The sequence below is a fragment of the Bubalus bubalis genome, chromosome 22 (genome assembly GCF_019923935.1).
Source record: "Bubalus bubalis isolate 160015118507 breed Murrah chromosome 22, NDDB_SH_1, whole genome shotgun sequence".
In the NCBI taxonomy this organism is placed as follows: domain Eukaryota; kingdom Metazoa; phylum Chordata; class Mammalia; order Artiodactyla; family Bovidae; genus Bubalus; species Bubalus bubalis.
This window is the reverse complement of record NC_059178.1, coordinates 31,727,460-31,751,406: the sequence shown is the minus strand read 5'-3', so window position 1 is coordinate 31,751,406 and position 23,947 is coordinate 31,727,460. Positions and strand designations below refer to the sequence as shown.

General features: G+C 46.4%; 1 protein-coding gene across 4 annotated transcripts in view; it reads left to right on the top strand.

Moving 5' to 3' along the window:
* The window catches only part of KCTD1 (potassium channel tetramerization domain containing 1), a 212,989-nt gene that overhangs the window by 97,319 nt on the left and 91,723 nt on the right, over nucleotides 1-23,947 (top strand). The window contains exon 1 of one of the 4 annotated variants that reach the window (XM_025273598.3): nucleotides 11,515-11,736. The exons of 1 other annotated variant lie outside the window; for it this stretch is intronic. Coding sequence is in view for 2 of the 3 variants with exons in the window: in XM_025273596.3 (XP_025129381.2) it covers nucleotides 12,084-13,877 (1,794 nt within the window). In the remaining variant the exon portion in view is untranslated. Of the gene's footprint in view, nucleotides 1-11,514; nucleotides 11,737-11,762; nucleotides 13,878-23,947 lie in introns of those variants that run through there. 2 more of the 4 variants (XM_025273596.3, XM_044934736.2) reach the window with 2 other exon arrangements.

Sequence of the window (23,947 nt, the reverse complement as noted above, 5' to 3'; positions counted from 1 at the left end):
ATCTAGGTAATAGAATGTTTTTTGCAAGTTTTCCATGTGATTCTAAGATGCATTCAGTTGCAAGAACCCCCTCAGTTTAGCAGAGGCTTAGAGAAGGGTAAAAAGAAGTCATTTGAAGACAGAAAGCCAGAGTGTACAAGGGACTCTAAGGATCTCAGACATGGCTGCAGACTTTTTTATTTTCATGAGTCACTGCGGGGTAGATAGGAGGGACGAGGACCTGGCACTGATACATATGTTTTCACTGAGAAACTGTTTCACATACACAAAAGTAGAAAACCTGAGCACCCACATGACCTATGAAAAAAGTGAAAGTGTAGTCGCTTAGTCGTATCCTACTCCTTGTGACCCCATGGACTGTAGCAACCCCAAGGACTGTAGCGACCCCATGAACTATAGCCCTCCAGGCTCCTCTGTCCATGGGATTCTCTAGGCAAGAATACTGGAGGGGATTGCCATTTCCTTCTCCAGGGGATCTTCCCAACCCAGGGATCGAACCTGGGTCTCCCGCATTGCAGGCAGATTCTTTACTGTCTAAGCCACAATACTTATTTGAATTTTTGCCACATTTGCTCTGTTCTTGTAAGGGGGGCAATGGGTGAGGGCTGAGATTTCTCCCTCAAATAATTCAGTGGCATTGTTACTTTTTAAAAGTTGCCCCTGGTGATTCTAAGGTGTAGCCAACATTGATAATCATTGTGCATTGTGAAGCCTCCCAAAGAGAAGGAACCCCGAGAAATGAGTAGAAGGAAGAAATGTCAGGGAATTCCCTGGTGGTCCAGTGGTTATGAATCCGCCTTGCAAGGCAGGGGACCTGGGTTCCATCCCAGGTCGAGGAACTAAGATCCTGCATGCCAAGGAGTAACTAAGCCCTTGAGCTGTAACTACGGAAGCCTGGAGGCCACAACCAGAGAGTCTGTGTGCCCGCAGTGAAGATCGCACGTGCTACGACTAAGGCTTGATGCAGCCAAATAAATCTAAATAAATCTTTTTTAAAAAGAAGAAGGAAGAAAAACCAAATGCATCCCTGAGAGCCCACAACTTGGACCAATGAGCAGAGCAAGCCCCCAGTTGGCCTGACTAAAGGGCCTGGCCATGAAGGTCAAGAGCAGTGACAGTCTGCTTCAGGCTGCAAGGATGAAAGAAGGCTTCATGGGGAAGTAGAATTTGGAGCTGGGCCTTAAAGAATCCAGACAATTTAGATCAGCAGAAAGGAGGGGAGGAGGAATTTTCCAATCCAAAAGGAAGCTGGTAGTCAGGGCTGGTTATAGACTCAACCACAGGAGTCATAGGAGAGATTTCCTTCCCCCTGGTCCTGCTGAATTAACTCAGGGAGGCTCTCCAGGCTCCACACCCCCCCCATCTCTAATCTCATCTTTCCTCCTTCCTGTGCTGACTCTTCCCCTTAGAAATGTTTATCTACCTTCTCCTAGGCCAGCGGTTCTCAAAGTGGGGTCTGGGAGCTGGCAGCATCTGGGAACCTGGGAGAGAACCTGGACTGCTGCTTCAGACATATGGGGGGTGAGTCCAGCCTGCCAGGGGATTCGGGTGCACACTCAACTCTGAGGATTAATGTCATGGGAACTTCTGGCCGCATCTGCTCCCTTCCCAGCACTGTTCTGTCTGGGGTTCTTCCTCACAGAGAGCTGGACTCATGGTAGGAGACACAAGGAAAAACCGTTGAGAAATCAGCCTGGGGCAAGGCTATGGGGAGTCTGGACTTGAAACTGAAGTAAGAAAGGAGCCATGAAGACGTTTGATCAGGGGAGTAAAAATACTCAGAAGATATTGGAGACTACGGAAGAGCATGTTAAGAATGCAGGTGGCCCCCAACCTCACGTGTGTGCCTGCTGTCACTTCAGTCCTGTCTGACTCTTTGCAACCCTATGGACTGTAGCCTGCCATCCTCCTCTGTCCATTGGATTCTCCAGGCAAGAATACTGGAGTGGGCTGCCATGCCCTCCTCCAGGGGATCTTCCCAACCCAGGGATCGAACTTGATTCTCTTATGAGGGTTCTTTACCTCTAGTGCCACCTGGGAGAGAAGCCCCCCAGCCACACCCCACCCCCTGAAATGGCAGGCAGAGTTCATTGTGAATGTGCATCTTATGAAGAAGTGGTTTCATAACTTCTATTCAATTTTCAAATGAATTATGGCCTCCAAATGATTTAGTGATCATTGCTATAAAGAGGAAATTATTGTATTACTTGCTAAATTATATTAGCTTTTGAGGTCATGTTTCTCACAGCGTGGTCAGGCTAGTATTAGAATTTATCTGAGCTGTGTGTTAGAAAATGTACCTTCTTAGGCTGTACCCTGGACCTAATGAATCAGAATCTCTGCAGTTGGCACCAGGAATCTGCATTTTTAAAGAAGTTCTCCAGGTGATTCTGGTTGATTCTGATGCATTCTGAGGTTCATGAACTGCTTCAGGCTTTAAATTCAAAAAGCCAATACTTCAAGGAAAGCTAAATTAGTTGTGAGTTTGGAAAGAATGTGGGTCATTAAAACATGGTGCTAAAGCACAAAAAGTCTTACGATGCGAACTGAAAATAATAGCCAGAGAACAGATTTTCCTGGGCTGTTCAGTGATCATTTAAAGCTAGGTTCTGTTGGGAGTTTGATAATGATATATGCACACGTATGCTAAGTTGCTTCAGTTATGTCCCACTCTTTGTGACCCCCTGGATCATAGCCCACCAGGATCCTCTGTCCATGGGATTCTCCAAGCATGAATACTGGAGTGGGTTGCCATGTTCTCCTCCAGGGGATCTTCCCAACCCAGGGATCAAACCCGGTCTCTTACGTCTCCTGCATTGGCAGGCAGGTTCTTTACCACTAGGACCACCTGGGAAGCCCCAGGAATGACATATACACATTACTATATTTAAAATAGATAACTAACAGGGACCTACTGTATAGCACAGGGAATTCTGCTCAGTACTCTGTAATCATCTATGTGGGAAAAGAATTTGAAAAAGAATAGATACATGTACATGTGTAAGTGAATCATTTTGCTACCCCTGAAACTAACACAACATTGCTAATCAACTATACCCCAATTTAAAGTAAAAATTTTTAAATAAATAAACTTGAAATAAAAACAAAAACAAAACAAAACAACAGGGCTTCCCCAGTGTATCCATCTGTAAGCAATCCACCTGCCAATGCGGGAGACACAGGTTCAATCCCTAGTCTGGGAAGATCCCACAAGCCAGAAAGCAACTAAGCCGGTGCACTAGAACTACTGAACCTGAGTTCTAGAGCCCACGTGCTGCAACTGCTGAAGCCCACGTGCCCTAGAGCCCATGCTCTGAAACAAGAGAAGCCACTGCGATGAGAAGCCCATGCACTGCAACTAAAGAAAAGCCTGCACAGCACTGAAGACCCAGCACAGCCAAAAATAAACAAATGAAATTTAAAAACATAAAAATAAAATAAAGCTAGTTCCTATGTGTATTACCATCTGGATGGCAAAAACAGATTTGAAATGAGTTCATCCTCAAGTTTTGATAGTCCAACTCAACTTCCCAGAGTTGGATAAAGACTAAGTTAACCTGTTTTCCTATGTCAGATGGAAATAAGATAACTAAGAGAAAGGCAGAAAGAAAACTCCTGACCACATGAACCTACTGAAGGTTCACCCCTCCCTGGAATCAGGCTGGTTGTGTTCCTGGAGAGAATCTTCTGTTTTATCTGCCTCGCAGCGTATACTTGGCACTTTGCCAAAAATCCACTGACTACAGATTTTGAATTACAGATTTTGAAATATATAGGATTTAAACAGCAGATCACCTGAGATTGAATTCATGGAAATATACTTTAATCAAAGAGTGGTTTTTTTTTTTTTTTTGAGGGGGGTGGGGTGGTGCTGTGTAAAACAGAAATGAAGGACCTGTTTCGGTGGATTAAGCGTGTGTGTGCCCAAGTTCCACCTCCATTAGCTGTGTGATGTTGACAAGTTATTTAAGCTCTCTGGGTTTCTACTCATCTGGAAACTAGGAACAATGCTCACATATATTTTCGAGAACAACTTGAGAGTGTTAATATAAAAAACAAGACTCACAGCAAGCACTCTTTAAACCTTAATAAGAATGAAATATGGTGCATATATGTTTTTCCAGATTTCTACACTTTCTGAATCTGAAAAACCACTGCTTTTATAATCAGAAAAGAATGATAAACCAGTTTTGCTTTGTTGCTGTTTTTTACTTTAAAGTAAAAATGAGCTGAAAAGATAGCGAAACAAACAGATGCCATCTGTTTTTAGAGGAGCCTGTTTTTATTTGGAGTAGCAACAACGTGTAACCCCTGGGGTACCCTAATCTAACCACAGACTGTAGGAACACGTAGAATGGTGAGTCCTGTACTGGTATCTCCCGGTGCCCTGGCTCTACAAACTTAGATCCCAAAATAGAGGAGTTAGGTCACACTGCTTCCAGCTTTCCTGCCCCTCTCCAAAGCAGTCTTCTTCATCAAGTGCAAAAGCCTGGATCTCCAGCAACAAATTAAAGAAATAGAACAAGCCCATCCCAGGGCTTCTTTAAATATTCAGATAAACCCATGTGCCCCTAACAGTTAAATTAAGCTTTCCTAAGAAAAAGTAAGTCAATTAGTTCAAAATGTGGGTTAGTGCTTCTGGGTATTTAAAAGGGGATTTTTTTTTCTTTCTTTTTTAGTTCATTTAGAAACAGCCACGGGGCAGGCACATACCTACTCCTCTGCACGTCCTGTGAATTGCCACCACATACCTCGACTAGGCTATCAAGAGCTTCAAAATCTGGTCCTTAAACTTTCTCCAAGTCCTGAAGATATTGCAATACCAGCTTTAAAATGTATCTTGCTTTGCCCTTTTAGTTCATATACTTTATCTTCACCTTCTGACAAATTACTGATATTTGTCAAAGGGTACTTGGCATTGCTGTAGAACATGAGAAGACAGGATTCTAGCCTAACTGAACTTCTTCCTTCTTTCATTCAACTAATATTCTCTAAATGTCTGTAAACAAAGGTCAAGTGTCCAAGACACAATGAAATGTAGTTCCAGAGCACACTTGATGACATATCTTGCAAAACTCATTTGTCCAAATGGTTCAGATGAAATAAACCAAACTTTAGCAAAACATAAATACAATTAGATATTTCTTATGAAAATGAATTTCTGGAAGCAATTTCTGGGTCATATAATATGAACATTTTTGTGGCTTTTGAGAGGTTGCCTACTTGCTTTCTTAAAAGGCTATCTTAATTGATATTGACAATAAAATATATGAGAATAACATTTTCATACCAACATTTGGGGATAAAGTGATGACATTTTTGTTTGTTTTGTTTTGCTTTTACTAATAAGTTACTTTTTTGGCATATAGCTAATAGTTTCATGAATATTTTATCATCTAAGACAACTGTAATAACTCTTCCATTATGTAAGATATGGAGGAGGGCATGGCAATCCACTTCAGTATTCTTGCCTGGAGAATCCCATAGACAGAGGAGCCTGGCAGGCTACAGTCCATGGGGTCACAAAGAGTGCAACCCAACTGAAGTGACTTAGCACATGTAAGATATATATATTAGTTATGTGACATTAACACATATCTGAATCTCCTTTTCCACTTTAATTAGTATTGTAATGGTATTGAAATAAATGTTATTTAATAATAGGACTAACATCCACTTCAATCCTACAAGCTCTTTAAATATAAATGACTAGAAGAGAAATTACTATCATTATTAATTTTATGTTTGACTTTGACAGCCTTTACATTTGACTTCATTATTAGCCAAGAGGAGTTTCATTATCAGAATCTTATAACAAAGAGAAATAGCACTCTCTTAGGCTCTACAAAAACATAATTCTCTTATGGAAAACTACATTCCTTTAAGATATTATTTGTTTTACAAACAGCCTAGGAGACTGGTAGGTGATTATTAGGTACAAAGATCAAGAATTATAGTTACCAGGTGGCAATTAGAAACGAAAAATTCTACTCCTGTGAATCACTGTGGTAAGTTCACTCTGACCTATTTTTTTTTTTTTTTTTTTTGACAAAACATCAAAGATAAAAATAGGTAAAATCCTTCTTACTCCCTAGAGAGTAATGCAGGACAACCTAGGATTTCAACAGAAAACACCTAATTCTGGTCTGATTGGGTTTGTGGGCATTCCTTTTGTCTGTAAAATCTTCATTTCTTCTAAGACACAAATGGGTCTCTACTTACAACAGCCCTGGAAAATCATCCCAGTATTTTAGGTGCCAAGTGATAAAGGTGACAGCTTCTTAGGCTATTTCTGCTGTGCTCACAGTCCGAGGTCTTGGGGTAGTCCTATTCTAACTCTCCAAGATTCCCAAATCGGATGATACAGAGAAGTATTTTAGTGATAGGGAATTGTTCCCCTGAAGATTTTTATTTTTTATTTTCATTCTTTGGTTCCTAGAAGCTGATTGTGGCAAGCCACTTAAGATTGGGCTACAGAGCCAAAGTTTCCTGACCTACAGAGATCTCCGAGAGCTTGGGCAAGTGGCTTAATCTTTGGGAGCCCTTCTGGCCCTAGTTTTCTTGTTTATATTCAAGCCTGGAAATACTAGAGTCTTAGTAATTAAGAGCTAACAGTTGAATGTTTTCATTTCAAAACGAATCACTTTGCTGACAATGGTCTGTATAATCAAAGCTATGGTTTTTCCAGTAGTCATGTACAGATGTGAGAGTTGGACCATTAAGAAGGCTCAGCACCAAAGAACTGATGCTTTCGAACTGTGGTGCTGGAGAAGACTTTTGAGAGTCCCTTGGACAGCAAGGAGATCAAACCAGACAATCCTAAAGGAAATCAACCCTGAATATTCATTGGAAGGACTGATGATGAAGTTCCAATACTTTGGCCACCTGATGTGAAGAGCTGACTCATCAGAAATGACCCTGATGCTGGGAAAGATTGAGGGCAGGAGGAGAAGGGGACAGCAGAGAATGAGATGGTTGGATGGCATCACTGACTCAATGGACATGAGTTTGAGCAAACCGTTGGAGATGGTGAAGGACAGAGAAGCCTGGTGTGCTGTAGTCTATGGGATCGCAAAGAATCAGACATGGCTTAGCAATTGAACTGCTCTGTGAACTTTTGTGGTGGTTAGCTCTCACCCCACACATAAATATTTGTATGTTTATTGAGTGTCTACTATGTACCAGCCACTCTGCTAAAATACACTAAGGAACTGTACTGGAAATGAACCAGAGATGAGGTGATAAAGGACACAGTTTCTGCTTTTACAGAGTTTTCTTCCACATCATAGAGTTAGATTACATGGATTCTATTTTCATCTGAGTTAGAAAAAACATTACTCAAGATGATTTTCAATTAAATTCAGCAGAATTTAGTAGTAAAACTCTGAAACAAAGATATGTCAAAATAGTTTTGATTTGAATTCACATTTAACCTCCAGACTGCTTTATAAATCTTTTATTAGTAATCAAATCAAGAAAGCATGACTTTAAAAGGAGAAACTAAAAACAGTGATGAAATAAAAAATTGCTGTTCAGTTCAGTCTCTAGGTAGTCACCAACTCTTTGCAACCCTATGGCCTGTAGCACGCCGGGCTTCCCTGTCCATCACCAACTCCGGGAGCTTGCTCAAATTCAAGTCCATCGAGTCGGTGATGCCATCCAACCATCTCATCCTCTGTTGTCCCCTTCTTCTCCTGCCTTCAATCTTTCCAATCAATGATGAACTGATTTCTTTTTATGACCTCCGCCCTCAAGAACACACAACATTTCTTGAATTTATCCACTTAAATCTTCCCCAGCTCATGTCTCTTGACAAATAGCTACCTGCATTCCCCAGTCCCTTACTCTTGCAATAACTTCCTATAATGTGGTCCACTAGAGCGGGAATCAATTTCAAGGGAATATTAAACCGAAGCAGTCATTACGTTCACTTTAACTTGTAAATATTACTGCAAACAGTAATGTTGTCGTATAGTTACTTTTCATCCTACAAAAATTTTTTAGTATAGAAATTCAGACTCATGATATTTCAGATGTTTCCCCAAAATGTTTATTCCTTAACGGCTAACTAAACATATATCCTATTCATTCATTCACGGTGAACAACTGGAGTGCTGTATCCCGAGCACCAGCCTAAATGACAGAGGTATATTGACGTAGGAGAGGAAACATATAAAAAGCAACTACATTATTATATAACAGATAAGGTCAGAAGACCGTAATCAGAGTTGAATATGTTTCTTTATGGCACAAACTCACAAAGTATGGACTGAATGGGAGTAAGTAGGTGGGTTAGAAAATGAAGAGAAAACATTTGGAATTTTTCCTTCCAAAACAACCATGCCACTACTTTCAAGTAATCTAAGAAATGGAGAAGCACAAATATATATGTGATACTTTATAATGACAATGAAGAGACAGAAAATGGTGATGAGTATGAGTATCTTGTTGAAGTTGTAAACCTCTTAGGGTAGCTGACTGTTAAATAATTGCAATAAATGCTCTATACAGTGCTGGAATTGTCTTTTATATGAAGAAGCTGTATGTTTTCTATGTGCAGAAGCTATCCTGCACAAGAAATAACCATCTTTACAAGGAAGGAGAGGCAGCTGTCAGTTTCAAGTGGTGAGCTAAAGGGACTTCATGGTAGGGCAAAATCAAAGTGGAGGAAGGGATGCTGGGCTCATAGGCAGAAGATAACCAATATTGCTTCGCTACCAAAATAATAAGAAAGGTCTTTTGATCCTCTCAATTTGGAATTGAGCGTGTGTGAACCACAGGATGTTTTTAAGGAATCACTTATTAAAGCTAGAATTGAACTTCTTTATGAACTCAGCTGTAATTCTGTGTTATTGGGTTTTAAAAATCAAGCAACATTTGGGGAAGGTGTCGGTGTGTATGTGTTTGGGATGGGCGGGGGAGGGTGTCGTTGGTGAACAGGTTTATAACTGCTTGGTTTTCCTGAGTGCTCTTCCTGGTAAATACTCTTAAGTATTATCCTGAAGAGGTCTTTACCAATATTTGATGAAGTATCATTACGGGCAAAGAATTTTGGTAGCGTTTCAGGAGCCGATGCCACGAAGCCGATTCCCGGTCGCCCGCTAATCAGGCCAACGCGTACTTTCCGAGGTGCGTTTTTTCGTATCTAATATTAGCGGGGGTCCTGACCGTTGTTTGCAAAATATCCAGGCAGCCTCAAAAGCTGCTGTTTTCCCAACTCCGTTAAAAAGTTATTTGCACTTGGGTTTTTTTTTTTTTTTTGGTTCTGCTCTTCCCCACTCCCGCCTCCTGGCTTTTGCCAGTAGAGACCTGCCCTGGGGGCGATTTTGTCCTGGGAGCACAAAACTATTTTCTTTTCTGGAAATAAGTTGACGTCAACTGGGAGCTGTTTTTGGTTGCTTTGTTTCCCGGAGCGTCCAACCAAGCACACCGCCTTCGGCAAATTGCGAGCAATTCAAAGCAGCTCGCCCAGCTGGGAGGGGAGCCGGGGCGGAGGGAGTCGGGGGCACCCCTGCCGCCCGCAGAAGTGGGGAGACCTTGGGAAGCTGCTCCGCCTCTGGAGTGTGGTCCGAGTCCCCGGGCCGAGCACGGAGCGCAGCCCCGAGCCAACGCGGCCCCTGGGCTCACTGAATCCGCGGTGAGGGCCGCCGGGCGGGGAGCAGCCCCTGGCGGGGAACTTGCCGGGCGCCCACCTGAATTCTCCGCAGGGCTTACATGCCGGGCCGGAGGGCTCAGGAGGCCCCCAAACCTGGGAGCATCCCGGGACAAAGGGCCAGCCTTCCGGAAGTAGCCGGTGCGGCTGATGTGTGCCAGGTCGTGTGCGCGGGACCGCGGGTGCGACTAGCTTCGCAGCCTACTGCCTAGAGCTCATTTCTATACATCTCCAGCACAGTGGCGTTTGGACACAGCGGGCCGCACCTCGGAAAAGATTCCCGAGGAGTGCTACCTCCGGATCCCAGCCCTCCCCCACTCCCCAGACAGTTCCCTGCAGAGAGGAGGACTGATGAGAGTGTGGTGTGTGTGTTTCACCGAGAAACGGGAGAGTGGGGTGTGTGTATGTGTGTGTGTGTTTCCCCGAGGAGCAGGAGGGGGCCCGCGAGGCAGTGACTTGCTCTAACTTGTTCACACCTGGCGCGGTTTCCCCCAAGCTCAGCGGCGGCGTCCAGGGCCTAGGAGGCGCGCGGAGGGCGAGACTGGTCGCTGGGGAGACACTGTCAACTCCCACTTTAGACGCCCATGCGGTCCAGAGACCGTCTTCCTTCCTTCCTCTTTTCTTCTTCTTTTTTTTTTTTAATTACAAATTGCCTCATGGGTTACTTTTGATGCGCAAGATTATAAACTGCCCTGAAAGCAAGACAGAGGGCCTGGTGTGTGTGTGGGGGGGGGGAGGGGGGGGGGCGGTTGTCGCAGGGGACTAGCAATTGAGTAGACCGTCGCAGCCCAAGTGCTGAGAATTCGGACTGAGATCCGAGGACGCACTTGAAGGGCTGCAAAGGCAGCCTCACCCGCGGGCCGGCCTGGGACTCGGAGTTGACCAGCGTGCTAGGGGGACACACTCGGGCTCCCCGAGGAGGAGCAAGTTAGAAGGCATTCCAAAATCCGGAGATGGCGGCCGCGGCTGTGCCTCCAAAGAAATGAGCCGAGGTCTTGGTGGGTCTGGGGGCGCTGCCCCCGGGCCTGGAGTCCTGGAGTCCTGGAGGCGGTGACAAGGACGTGCCCGGAGCCTGGGCGCTCCGTGGGCGGGCGTTTGGCTGGAAATGGGACAGTGTCTCCGATGGGAAAGCGGGACCCGGCGAGCTCTCTGGCTGCCTTTCCAGTTTCGGAGGTGCCCGCCCCCGCGCGCCGAAGGCAGCACAGCCCCGAGGGCGAACGAATGGCGGTTGGCAAACTTGGAACCAGAGCGCGCCCAGGATCCGAATTGCCGGAATCGTGGCGGCGGCGGGGGCGGCCGAGACCCAAGTTCACTTTTTTCCCGCCCACCGGCCCCAAGGGTCTTAGGGACTGGCGATGCCCGCTCCGACCAGGTGGAGCGCCTCGCCGTCGGGAGCTATGTTAGTTTGCTTCGAGGCAGGAGGGCGGTGGCCTGGGCGGGTGGGGAGGGGTCCCTGGGGTCTCGAGCGCCTCTCCCCCGCGTGTCCCCTCCCACCCGCCCCTCCCAGTCTTTCTGCCTTTGCTCCTTCCCCAGGCTGGCTGGACCGGCGCGGACTTGCCCCAGACCTACGGGGAGCGCCCCAGGTCTTTAATGACAGCTTAAAAGTGGCTGTTGGAAAAGTCGAAAGGGATGAGGCTGACGTGGGGCGTGTTTCGCTCCTTTGCAATAGTCGGAAAGAGAGCTGGGAGCCTTGCGGCTGGCCCCAGGCCCCCGCGCCTCGCCCCCAGCCAGTAGGTGGGGGAGCCGCCGCTGCCGCCAGCCCCATCCCGCTCCCAAGCCTCGCCCGCTGCGCCCTGGCCGCGGGCGCAGAGAGGGTGCGGGGCCTCGCCGTGCCTCCTCCACCCTGCTCATTAACCTGCCTGCTCCGCTCCGTTCCGGGCGGCCCCAGACACGGGCTTCTCGAAGCAGCATCCGCGGCCCGCCCGGTGCAGCCGCCTCCCCGAACCCCCGGCTCCGGGGGGCAATGAGGGGGCGGTGGAAGGGGCACTGCTCCTCGGGCATTACTTAGAGAAGCGAGACCGCCCCGCCCTCTCAGCCGGCCCTCCCTCGCTCCCGCCCGGGCCCGCGCGCCACTCAGCCAGAGGGTAAGTTGGGAGTGTTTCACCCCCATCGACAGCTCTCCCTCCCCTTCCTCCCCCCGCCTTCAAAGTTTTCTTCGGAGTGGGGAGAGGGGTGGGGGAGGAAGAGGGTCCAGCCAGCCTCGGTCCTTACGCGCTGCCTGTCTAACGTACCCCCGCCTCCCTACCCCTCCATCCCCCGCGCGCCGCTGCCCCTCCGGAGCCGCGCTCCGAACTGACAATTGGCGCGCGGCTCCTTTAAGAGCCCGGCTTTGCCTCCCGGTAGCTGAAGGTCATTAAACACAAAAGCTCTCAGCGCTGCGGTCCAATATAGCGCATGCGCCCTGCCCGAGGACTGGCAGAGAGACGGCAATATGGCGAGAATGCCTGGCAGCGGGGACTGTAACACCAGCGCGGGCGGCAGCGCCGCCGCCGCCGCCGCCGAGAACAATGGGGAGCGGGGCGAGGGCGAGCGCGGGGTGGGGGGCCGCGGCCGCCGCCACGGCCGCCCGCACTACTGCAGCGCGGGCGAGGAGGAGGAGGAAGACGAGGAGGAGGACGAGATCCAGGAGGTGCAGATAACGGGGGACGAGGAGGAGGAGGACGGAGGTGGGGGGCTGGAGGAGGACGAGGAGGAGGAGGAGGAGATGGGGCTGGACTGGGACGAGCCCCTAGAGCCCGAGGACTCGGCCGGGGAGGAGCTGGAGCCCGAGCCGGTCCATAGGATCAATATGGACCAGAGCGCCGCGCTGGAGCCCGAGGCGCCGCCGCGACTGTTGGCGCCCCGGGCCCGCGGCGGGCCGCCCGGGGCCGGCGCCGAGCTGGACCCCGACGTGCTGCAGCGCCCCGAGCGGGCCCGGCTGAGCGAGAACACCCGGCTGGCCACCCGCTACGCCGTGCGCATCTTCCGGGAATACCTGAGCGAGAAGGCGCAAAGCCCGGACTTCGAGACCATGGACAAGGGGGCGCTGTGCCGCGTGCTGCGCTCCTTCTACGCCGAGGCCCGCTCCAAGAGCGGCCAGCTCTACAGCAAGTCGTCGCTCATCAGCATCCGCAGCTCCCTCAACCGCTACCTCAACGAGCCCCCGTACTGCCGCACGCTCGACCTCACCAAGGACCCCGAGCTGCGCAGCGCCAACCTGACGCTGGCCGCGGTCATCCGCAAGCTCGAGGAGCAGGGCGCGGGGCCGGTGGTGCAGAAGCAAGCCATCACGCGCGCCGACCTGCGCAAGCTCTACACCTCCAGCGTCTTCAGCACCAACACGCCCTTCGGGCTGCTCAACAAGGTCTGGTTCGAGACGTGCATGTACTTCTGCACGCGCGGCCGCGAGAATCAGCGCGAGCTGGAGGAGGACTCCTTCGGGCTGGCCATGGACGAGGATGGCCGCAAGTTCGTCTACTTCAAGTCCCTCGGGCCCTACCACAAGTCGCGCTCTTCGTCGTGGAGCAAGAAGCGCGCCGAGAGCAGCGACGAGGAGAACTTGCCGCGCATGTACGAGACGGGCACCGAGTTCTGCCCCTATGCCAGCTTCGTAAAGTACTTGTCGAAGCGCAACCCCCTGTGCAAGGCGTTCTTCCAGCGGCCCCGGGACCACTGCAGCGAGGGCGATGTGACTTGGTACGAGAACAAAGCCATCGGCAAGAACTTGCTGGGCACCAGGATGCAGATGCTCTCCAAGGCGGCCAAACTCTCCAAGACCTACACCAACCACTGCATCGGCGCCGTCTCCATCGCCACGCTCAACAGCATCGCCGGCATCGGTACCAAACTGGGCTCGCCTGCCCCGCAGGGCTGCTACGCTGAGGCTCTGAACGGGGCGGCTCGCCACCACTCCCACCAGCCCCCCACCCATCCCTCCCACCACCACCGCCCCCAGCCGCCCTCGCTGGGGAACACCTATATCCTCCCCAGAGACAGCCAGGTCGGGCCCGACGTGAAATCGGAGGCTGCGCCCAAGCGCGCCCTGTACGAGTCGGTGTTCGGGTCGGGGGAGATGTGCGGCCCCTCTTCCCCTAAAAGACTTTGTATCCGCCCCTCGGAGCCTGTGGACGCGGTGGTAGTGGTTTCGGTGAAACACGACCCCCTGCCTCTTCTTCCGGAAGCCAATGGGCACAGAAGCAGCAATTCTCCCACAATAGTTTCACCTGCTATTGTTTCCCCCACCCAGGTAACCAAACCAAAGTCTGTGCATGAAGTGTTTCTCTGGTACCACTTGGAGACTAACTTGGTCTCACGCACGCCTGGGTTGGTGGGGGGCGGGGGAAGTTTTTCAAAGTAGCAGATAAGCTGAATCGGATTTGATTTCACTGTTAGAAGCTTAACTCTCTTGACGCTTTTCAGGAAAGTTTCCACCTAACCGTAAAGGCTGTTGACAGGGCCAGCTACCTAACACTCCCTGCTGCGCAGTAACGCTGAAAACTTAAGAGTTCACAGAACAAAAGGGTCGGCTCAACCCTCCATTGAATGTCTGGGTTTTAGACGGCAAAGCGTGCAGGAATACTGTGCCTCTAAATGAAGCAGTTACTTAAACTACCTTTGCATAAAGCAACCATTAAAATACTCTAGTACATATTCACACTAACTTATGAAGGTAGAAAAGCAGTTATAAATGATTATTTATAACTCAGACATGCCATTCCCACTTCCTGTAAGAGGCGGATTTTGGAGAGTGGTGGGTGAGTGCCAGTTTATACTGTGCCGTGTAGTTGAATGTAAAGCACCCGTTTGGGATGTCGTTTTCATCAGCTAAGTCACTTGTTGATGGTTTGGAAAGGTACTGTCTGTACTGCCACCAGTTTCCCGGTTGGAGCATGCTTTATGTGCTGGGCTGTGTGGGCGCTGGAACTTTGCTCTTTCCTAGCGCCATGGAGCTGTTGGTCCTAGGGCGCAGTTAAGTGATGGCAAGATAGACAGTTGAGATAACAGCAGATTAGAATGGAAAGAAATCTGAAGTAAGCTAGCTCAGAAGCTGAGCCACCTCGGGTAAATCACTTTACCTCTCTGGGCTTCAGGATCCTTAACAAAGATAAGGGAGCTGTTTGAACATTAAAATTATTTAATTCTAAGTGGTTAGACTTCTGGGTTGAGATTAGAGGTTCAGTTGGATATTTGTCTTACTATTTTTCCTAGAAGAATATATTCATATTCTTTTAAAGCTAAGTTCATCTTTTGGATACTGTGCTGTAGGAGCCAAAAAGCAGAGGTCCTTGGGGACCCTCCTGTCTTTTTCAGACAGGAGTAGCCCCTGGGTTTTTACAGCTTGGCCCTGAGTTTGGGGGTGTAGGGCAGGCCTTTCAGGGCACAGATGTCAGGTACCTCTATGCTTTTTCCAAAGTGGAAATTCCAGTTCTGGATAAACTGACCCTTTCAGACGCTTACTGGCTAATCAGCAAGCCTCAAGGCCAACTGAGAAAGGGTACTATAAACACCAGAGTTCTCTAAGATACAGGAGACCCGGAGGCTGTGTGTCTCTCTGTGCTTGTAGTGCGCAGTTTCTAAACAGAGGTGGTTTAGGGAGTTGGAAGGATGGAGACTTTGGATTTGCTTTTTCTTTGAAAGCAGAAATAAATGATCAGATTCTTCTGATAAAGTAAAACCCTTAAAATGTCGTGATTTCAAGTAGCACCTGATTAAGAGTTAAAAGCCTAAGAGAGTTTATTAAAGTACCTATCTGCTTGAAATAACAGTGAAGCAGTTGGTCCCCTGGCATCTGTCTACTGATTTTTTGACTCTAGTGTCACATGGAATCCTGACTTAAGATCCGCAAAAGATGAGGGACCTTTGTTTTCGTTGGCTTGGTTTTGTTCTAAGAATTACAGCACTCCGCCACAGTCTTTTATTTTAACTGAGTGAGATCAGTCATTTCTATAAACCTGGACACTGATGCTTTTATTCTTGAGTCTCTTGTTAGGTAACTCCCAAGTTAAATATAGATTGGAGTGTCCATATGTCCATATGTTGGTTATGTTATCACTATGCCTTTCAAACAGTATCTTAGCTAAGTCCTTTGCAGTTAAAACACTACAAAAAGTTTCTTTGCTTTCGCTAATGTTAGAGTAAAAATTTTTTTCATCAGCATTAAGAAGTTTAAGGGAACTATTTAGTAACTTCTGTAGAATTCCCTTCAAAAGCCTGAGCATTCTAAGTATGAAATGCATGTTCAATGTAAGTACAAAGCTGATATTAAACTTTTTCCTCCTGTATTTACTCAAATCAGTATTGAGGTTCAGGGCATTTCCTGGGGTTTAATGACTGGCTGGGGTTGCTGGCCTAAGGCATCACTTTAGGTCGGCAGCTCCTTTGGCTGGTCATTAATCTGCAGGAAATACCCTGTGTACCTCGAGGTTCAGTCATTATTACTTAACTATAAAACATAGGCTGTCTAACCTTAGGCAGGCTAGATCTTATCAAGTGGAGTCACACTGAATTCCACTAAGGACTGCTTGATGACCAGTGACTCCCTGTTTGAGTCTTGCATCGTATCTGAAGTTTCTCAGCAAATGAAGAGCCTGTTACTGTAAATGCATTTACTCTTTTACTTCTTGAGGGTGTTCATAAGTGTATTACTTATGGGACTGGTTGACAAATGAATGCACGTAAGGATTAATGAAGATTATGGAATTTGTGATTCTTTCACTCATGTGAAGTTCCTGGCTTTATTTAATTTTGAAGGGGGTGGAGGCTTGGTGGTTGTGATGGTTACCTTAACTGATTGACTCTTTAATCTCTTGAATGTCTGTGTTCAAAGTAAGAGATGGTCTTAGTTCTCTCCCCTCCTCCACCCCAAGGCTGTTGTGTCTAAGATGATCTCCTTACTGGTACAACTTCCTAACTCCCAGATGATTACATGGTACATATTTAAAGGCTTAGCGCGTCTCCTATTCAGCCTCTTCATAGCTGTTCTCTTTGCATGAAAATGTGGCATTTTTCTTGCCTCTTCAACACTTGGCAGCATTTGTAAACTTGTGAGAAAGGTGTCCTCAGTTGAAGTTTCTTGACCCTAACCCAGATTACCTCCAGAAATACTTTTAAGGAATTCTGTAAGTAGGAAACCTATCAGTGGCGAGATTCTGGGGTTGGTGGTACACGTCCAGTGTTTTCTGTTTCATTGACTTCACTAGGGACCAGAGTCTGTCCTTCAAATTTCCAAGCTGAAAATTAGAGCAGCTTCCCCGTGGGACACACCCAGTGGTTCATGACCTTGCCTTTGAAGAAGCTGGATGCTGACAGCACTTGGAAATCCAGTCTTCATTCAGGTTCTGTCATGCAGGAAGAGAGAAGGAATATTCGTTCTAACTACTTACGTGAAAAAAAACATGCATTTTACGTGTCATTGAAATAATTGCCAAAGTCCTGTTTTGTTTTGGAGACTAGGCAGGCGGGATACTCTTTTTTTTTGTCTTAAAGGTGAACTCAAACTTCTGTAAATGTGAAAGGTACGTTCATGCTCAGTCATGTCCAACTCTTTGCAACCCCACGGACTGTAGCCTGCCAGGTTCCTCTGTCCATGGGATTATCCCGGTAAGAATTCTGGAGTGGGTTGCTATTTCCTCTTCCAGGAGAGGATCTTCCTGACCCAGGGATCGAACCCACGTCTCCTGCATTGCAAAGAGGGTTCTTGACCACTGAGCCATCTGGCAAGCTCCTCAGTTGAGACAGAAGGGTGTTTAACAGTTACGTCAACGGTGGGTTATCTGGAGCGGTTAGGATTAACCACCTTGTGTAAAATGGATGTTTTCCTGATTTTTAATAATACTTTGTGGCTGTATTCTTTTTTCTCATGCAGGAATGTTTGCTCTCCTTTATAGAAAGTTCAAATTGGTAAAGGAACTAAGTGGCATTAGCCTAAGTAATGGAAGTTTCTTCGTTCTTTTAGGAAACAATTACTGAACACCTACTATTTTGGCTTTGGTACCAGAAATCCTTATAAATTAATCATTTTCCACTTGGCAAGTAGTCTCACTGGCAAGATTTTGGCCTCATTAAATATTAAAGGAGATTAAAATAAAGACAGTTAAAAGGTAAAACACTCAATGTTTTGAAAGTCTGTTTTTGCAAGTCATTTGGGAAAGAAATCTGTAATTTTACTCTTTTGTATTAATATTGCCATGAGTACTCAGGTGTGTTGTTTTAAATTGATACAAACCCACATATATATCATGGGCAGCTTACTCCAGTATTCCTGCCTGGAAAATCACATGGACAGAGGAGCCTGGCAGGCTATAGTCTATGGGGCCACAAAGAGTCAGACACGACGAGCGACTGAGTGTGCGTGCATGCACACACGTCAGCTCACTATCAAATCTAATCCAGAAAAGGGAGAAAAACTATTTGCTGCCAAAGGGAAAAGTGGATGCCAGTCATCTAAATGTAAATCTTAGGATCACCTTGATTTAAAATCTGGCTCCCCTGACAAATGTTACGTAAAAGGCCATCCTTTCATCACTGTAGACAGATTTCAAGCAAGAAGCGTTTCTTCAAATGGGACTGCATGTTGTATATGAGACCTCTTACATTTTCACCTTGATTTAGGCCAAAGCTCCATTTCAGTGATTTATGAAAAGTTCACTTTCGAGTTATCATTTGGTGTCTGCATCACCATTTCAAAAGAAAGTTGATACAGAAGTTGCTCTGTGGTTACCTGTGTTGAAAATCTTAGGACCAGACATATAGACTAGGTATCTAGAACTTTTCTTTTTTTTTCTTTAAACTTCTCTTTGATCATTCAGTCATTCACTGCATCGTACCAATTAGTTAGGATGCCATTTGAAAGACTTCTCTGGAGAATTTTTTTTGCTGCCCCCACCCCCATACCCTGAGGGATGTGGGATCTTAGTTCTGTGAACAGGGAGCAAATCTGCGCTCCCTGCATTGGAAACGCAGAGTCTTAACCACCAGACTGCCAGGGAAGTCCTCCTTTGGAGAATTTAGATACGGGGTAGAGAGGTGGGAAGTGATGAAGTTAAATTGCCTCTGATAAACGGAAATGAAAGAAAGAAAACATAGCTTTAGAATTTGAAACATTGTGCTGATGTTTTTATTTAATACTAGTGGTTTTCTAAAGATGCTGACTTCCACTCAGCCATTGTTACCTGAACCTCTTGCTACCTGCTAAGGGTTGCCAAGAGGAGTGGATTCAGAGGACGGGCTTTCAAGCTGAAGTGACTCTGCTTGATGCGCGAACATTGCGGGAGAAACAGATGAACTCGTAAAGTTGTAGGCCCTCTGGGTTTCCAGAGTTGCGAAAGTTCCTCTTTGTCTATTCTCCTTCGAGAAGAGAATGAGCTGCTTATGGTCTAGAAATAAGTAGGCGTTTTAACTTTTTGAGATGTCTCACTAGAGCAGGGGGCTATGGGCTGAAGCTGAACCTGCATGTGGGGTTTACCTGGCACCCATGACTATATGAACTAGACGGTAGACCCCATTGAATCCCCTTGGGCTACTGGAGGCCCAACCTAATTAGATGTGTTTTAGGTTTTCAGTAATTCTGCTTGGCTTTCTGTTCAACACTTTCTTTACAGTCAGACTTTATTCCTTTTGGCTTATGTGTTAACAATCTGATGAAACCTTTTCTTTTTCCCCTAAAAAAAGATCCTTTTGTATCTGACAGCAAACTCTCTCTTAGAGACTGAGACTGATTATCTTTTTTATTATATCCTAAATTTGTCCCAGTCTTGGGTCACAGAAACAAATGGGTGTGGGTGACGTCTTCCAGGATTGGAAGGCCAGAGTGTCTGAGCTTTAATTGGAGGTCTTGTCACAGCAGTTTGCTCTTGTGCTGCTTTGCAGACCCCAGTGGCAACTTCCTTTTTCTGGAAACCCACTGCTTTCTGAGATTTGTGATTTGTGTTTAGCAGCTGGAAGCAGTTCAGCTTCCGTGGGCCTTCCAGGCAATGAGTTTGGTAATATGGGTGAGGAGGGTACAATGAGGTCCCCAAGGTGTGAAGGCAGGGGTGGTGTAAGCATCTCCTATGTCTAGTCCTTTTCTGCAATCCTCAGAAACTGGGGAGACTTTGAGGAGAGCCCTGGGCACCTGCCAGCCCCTCTCAGTTTTTCCCCCATCAACAGCCCCATCTCCACCCAAGTATAGACTTTGAAAATCATCTTTGTAAGGCAAGCCTTCCTGGAAATATCTAGACTCCTTCACTCCCTGGATTACTGCTTTCTGATGGTCACCTGGCCATGAACCCTGGCAGACAGGTGGTTTGATTTGATCTGTAAGGAAAGAAAGTGGACTCGAAAGTGTTAGTCGCTCAGTTGTGTCCGATTCATTGTGACCCCCATGGACTGTAGCCGTCCATGGAATTGTCCAGGCAAGAATACTGGAGTGAGTGGCCATTCCCTTCTCCAGGGGATCTTCCCAACCCAGGGATTGAACCCAGGTCTCCCCCATTGCATTCTTTACCACCTGAGCCACCAGGGAAGCTCTAGGCACATACAGAAGGAGGCAAAAATACGCTACCTGCAAAGGGTTGACAGATTTATGAGACCATCCGGCTGTAGGCTTCTGGGAAGAAAGGAGAGGAATTCGGAAAGGAATGTGGGAGAATGGCAGAGATAAGTGTTGCTTCCTTTGTGAATAATTCGGTTCCCAAATGTCAAGACTAGTTTGGAAGCTTATAATTTTCGATTTCTAGTTTTATTTTGTGTCCCCCATCCAGCTTAACTCACCTAGTTCAGTCCAGGCTCTCACCATGCATCTCCATCCCTCCTCTCTTTACACAAGACAAAGGAAACTATGATTTATAGCGCTGGGTCCCACGTGGGCTCTTGAGCTTGTGGATTAGTTCTGATACCTAAACTTGCTGTGGTTTTTTGGCATGTAGTTTTTAAGGAAGTTACAGACGTTGAGTTGGTTCACCATCCTGGCTTCTTTGCCGTTCTGGGTGGACAGTTGGACCAGATCGAGGCAGGAGTGAAGGGAGGAGGCGTGAGGCTGCAAGGCTGTCATGTCACTGGGCTGCAGTCCAGACACAACCGTGATTCCCTCCTTGCAGAGTCGGATGTCAACTGTCTCAACCTCTGACTGACTCTGTAGTCAGGAAGTGGAGTGTAATCATTAGTATTAATAATAACCAAGATGAACCGAGGGCTTTAAACTAGCCCCCCCGACCGGCAGCCTCTGCATCACTTGGGAGTAGTGGGCTACTTGGTCTAATTTAATCTTCACATAGTCCTTCAAGGAGTTGTGGTTATTATTTCCACTTTACAAAGGAGGAATCCAAGGTTAATAGATGCTGACTTAATTCCCTGAAGGTCTAAAAACTGGTTAGTGACTATGCTGGGATTTGAATCCAGGACTGTCAGATTCCGGAGTCTGCTTTTAAAATCCATGGGCTGTTGATTCCACAACCCTTAGCTGTTCATATAAAATAATCCAGTAAAGAGAAGATGATATAACATTAGATTCATATCACTGCCTTAGGTGCTTTGCTAGAGCAACGTAAGAACTTATTAAAATACAGCAAAAAAAAAAAAAGGGAACACAGAGTATTTCCACTTACCATGCTTCCATTTGGCTGCATGTGGTCCCAGCCTCTGCCGAATCTGGGGACAGTATCAGCCATACTCTTTGAGACGCCCCATCACAGAGCATGTTAAGAGCAGACTCTGGGGCCAGACTGCCAGCGATAAATCTCAGCTCTGCCCAGAACCAGCCTGCGCTTTGGTTCCCTCCTGAATCACATGGGGACAGTGGTCATCCTCACCTCCATCAGTGTTAAACGAATTACTGTTTGAAAATTGCTTAACTCTGGAGCGTTTGATGAACACATGAAAAACGGCTGATCTTGCTGATGAAGTCCCAGCCTCAGTCTTGAGTGTTTCTCTTGTGAATAGCTCATCCAGATGCTGCACAGGCCCTGCTGCCTCCTGGGGCGTCCGTTGCCGCAGGCCAGTAGCACACCCTCTGGTCTCCTAGGTGGTGGGTGATCCCCGGAAGCTTCTGGCACTGTGGCTCTCCCAGACCCCCTCCCTCTCACTCACCTCCAGCTGTCCATCCAGGTGTCCTTCACACCAAAGCCGTTTTTTTCCTCCCCTCTACTTTTCTTTGAGATTCTACACTTTTCTTCTGAGTTTGTTCTGCAGACCCTTCCCATTGCTAGAGGGGGTAGGAGGTACCCTCTGGAGGCGAAATTGCTGCCCAGACTCCAGGGGATTTACAAAAGTTGGCTTAGATGGAAATCTAAGCTTTTCACAAGAGGGTAAATTTTATTTGGAATGCTTTGGGATTAGGGGAAGCAGTCATAATACATAGTCTTAAAACGTTATAAAGGTTGTTTTGACAATAACTTTCATAAATTTTAATTCCAGTATTTTAGAAGTAGGGCCTGTATTTGCCTACATCTTCTTTATATTGTTGTGTTTCCCTCCCGGCGTAAGTGGATTATCATTTTCTAATTCTTTGGTCTTGGAGACTATATAAAATCAATCGAAATTTTACTTAAAGTTGATGTGTACTAGTACTAACACATGTTTTGAATAGACTGCAGAATCAGGGTAATTGCTTGGTGTTCAGATGCAGCATTTCTGACCAATTAGTGATCTCTTCTGCCTTGTTTTAATTTGACAGAGTGAGCGCTGTTATAAAATAAGAAAGGATCTCTGTGATGATACAGGATCTGTTACCTCTAGTTTGCTCTTCAAATAATCACAGTATTGTAGTCCCAATAGTATAAGTTTGTGGGTTTTAGAGTTATATTAATTATTAATAACTTTAATACTTCCATTAATTTCATTAAGCCAGCTCATCTAGAGTGTTGGTTTCTATCTTGTGACTTTTTCCTGACAAAATTATATATAAATAGACTTTAGCTATTTTCTTTCCATCTTGAACAAATATTTCACTGTTTTTTACTCCAGAAAAACATGAGAGACTGGCAGTGTATTTATTTTTCAGTGGGAAACATGTTGCTGCAGAAACACGGGGACCTAAATAAAAGTGTAACAAGAATATTAGAAAATGGATTATGCTAGCTTCATTTTCTTTTCTTCTCAACATGATGTTCCATCACACATTGCCTTTTTTTAAAACTAATAGTAGGGTGTTCATAGTGCTGGTGATTTCACTAGTTTCAGGATTATTTTTTAAGGAGGAGGGATGGTGAATTTCCAGGTATGTCTCTCAAGTTTATTTTTTTTTTTAAACTTACAAAAAGGATCGTGGAATCCTAAGTCCTTTTTGTGCATTTAACTACTATCTCGAGTGATGGATTTTAGAACCACCCCTTGGGTTGTGAGTGGTGATCTAGGAAAAGTCAAGATGTTATACAAAATAACTCTGAAAGTAGGATTCATTTATTGAGCACTTACTGTGTGCAAGGACAGGAATTTGAAGGTAAAAAATAACTTAGACATAGTTAAAGGAAGACGCTGGAGAAGTGACAGTGGGAATACCTACAGTGTAAACTGCAGTAGGCAAGTCAGGAGGGGGACCTGATGGAGGGGAGGGACTTGGCCCAGCTATTGGCTGTTCACCAGTAAAGCCTGGGGAGTAAACAGCGTGTGTATTGCTTTCTAAGGAATGGGACCAAAGGTGGCCTGACCAAGACTAAACATTTAAACCTTAAAAGTGTGTGAGGAGAAAAATGTAAATTCTCAGAAGAAATAAAATCTTGCCTTGTCAAAATGTAAGCCTTCTCATTGCTGTGACCTTTTGTGGGAAAGCCTTAGTTCATGGCTGTCTTAGCTGTCCCAGCATGAAGTAGGCTGCCACGTCTGAGGTACCTAAGAATAGTGCTTTACAGGTTGCAAAGAGCTTTTTAATATGTGATTTCATTCTAAAGAAGCTTTGCAGGGCCCTTCCTAGTGTCAGTTACTGGGTTGGGTAGACTGTGGGGACACAGATAAACTCCTTGTCTTGGGACGACTCAGCTTTGTGGAGGAGGCAGATAAGTGACCCAACGTGTGATAACTCCTGTGATATCTCGAGTGATGGATTTTAGAACCACTCTTTGGGATGTGAGTGGTGATCTAGGCAGAGTCAAGATGTTATACAAAAAAACATGAAGGGGAAGGGTAGGAGCTGGAATTATACCCATCCTCCAGATGAGGAAAACTGACCCTTAGAGAGGTTAGGCAGTTTCTCAAGTTCACCTCGTTCCCGAGGAGTTAAGTTCCAAGTCTAGGTTTGGGCCCTTTTACAGTGCTACTTTTGGGGCTGTCATGTATAGCTGAAGGTTGTTTTGTTTTGTTTGTGTTTTTTAGCTACACCTCATGGCTTGCAGGATCTTAGTTCCC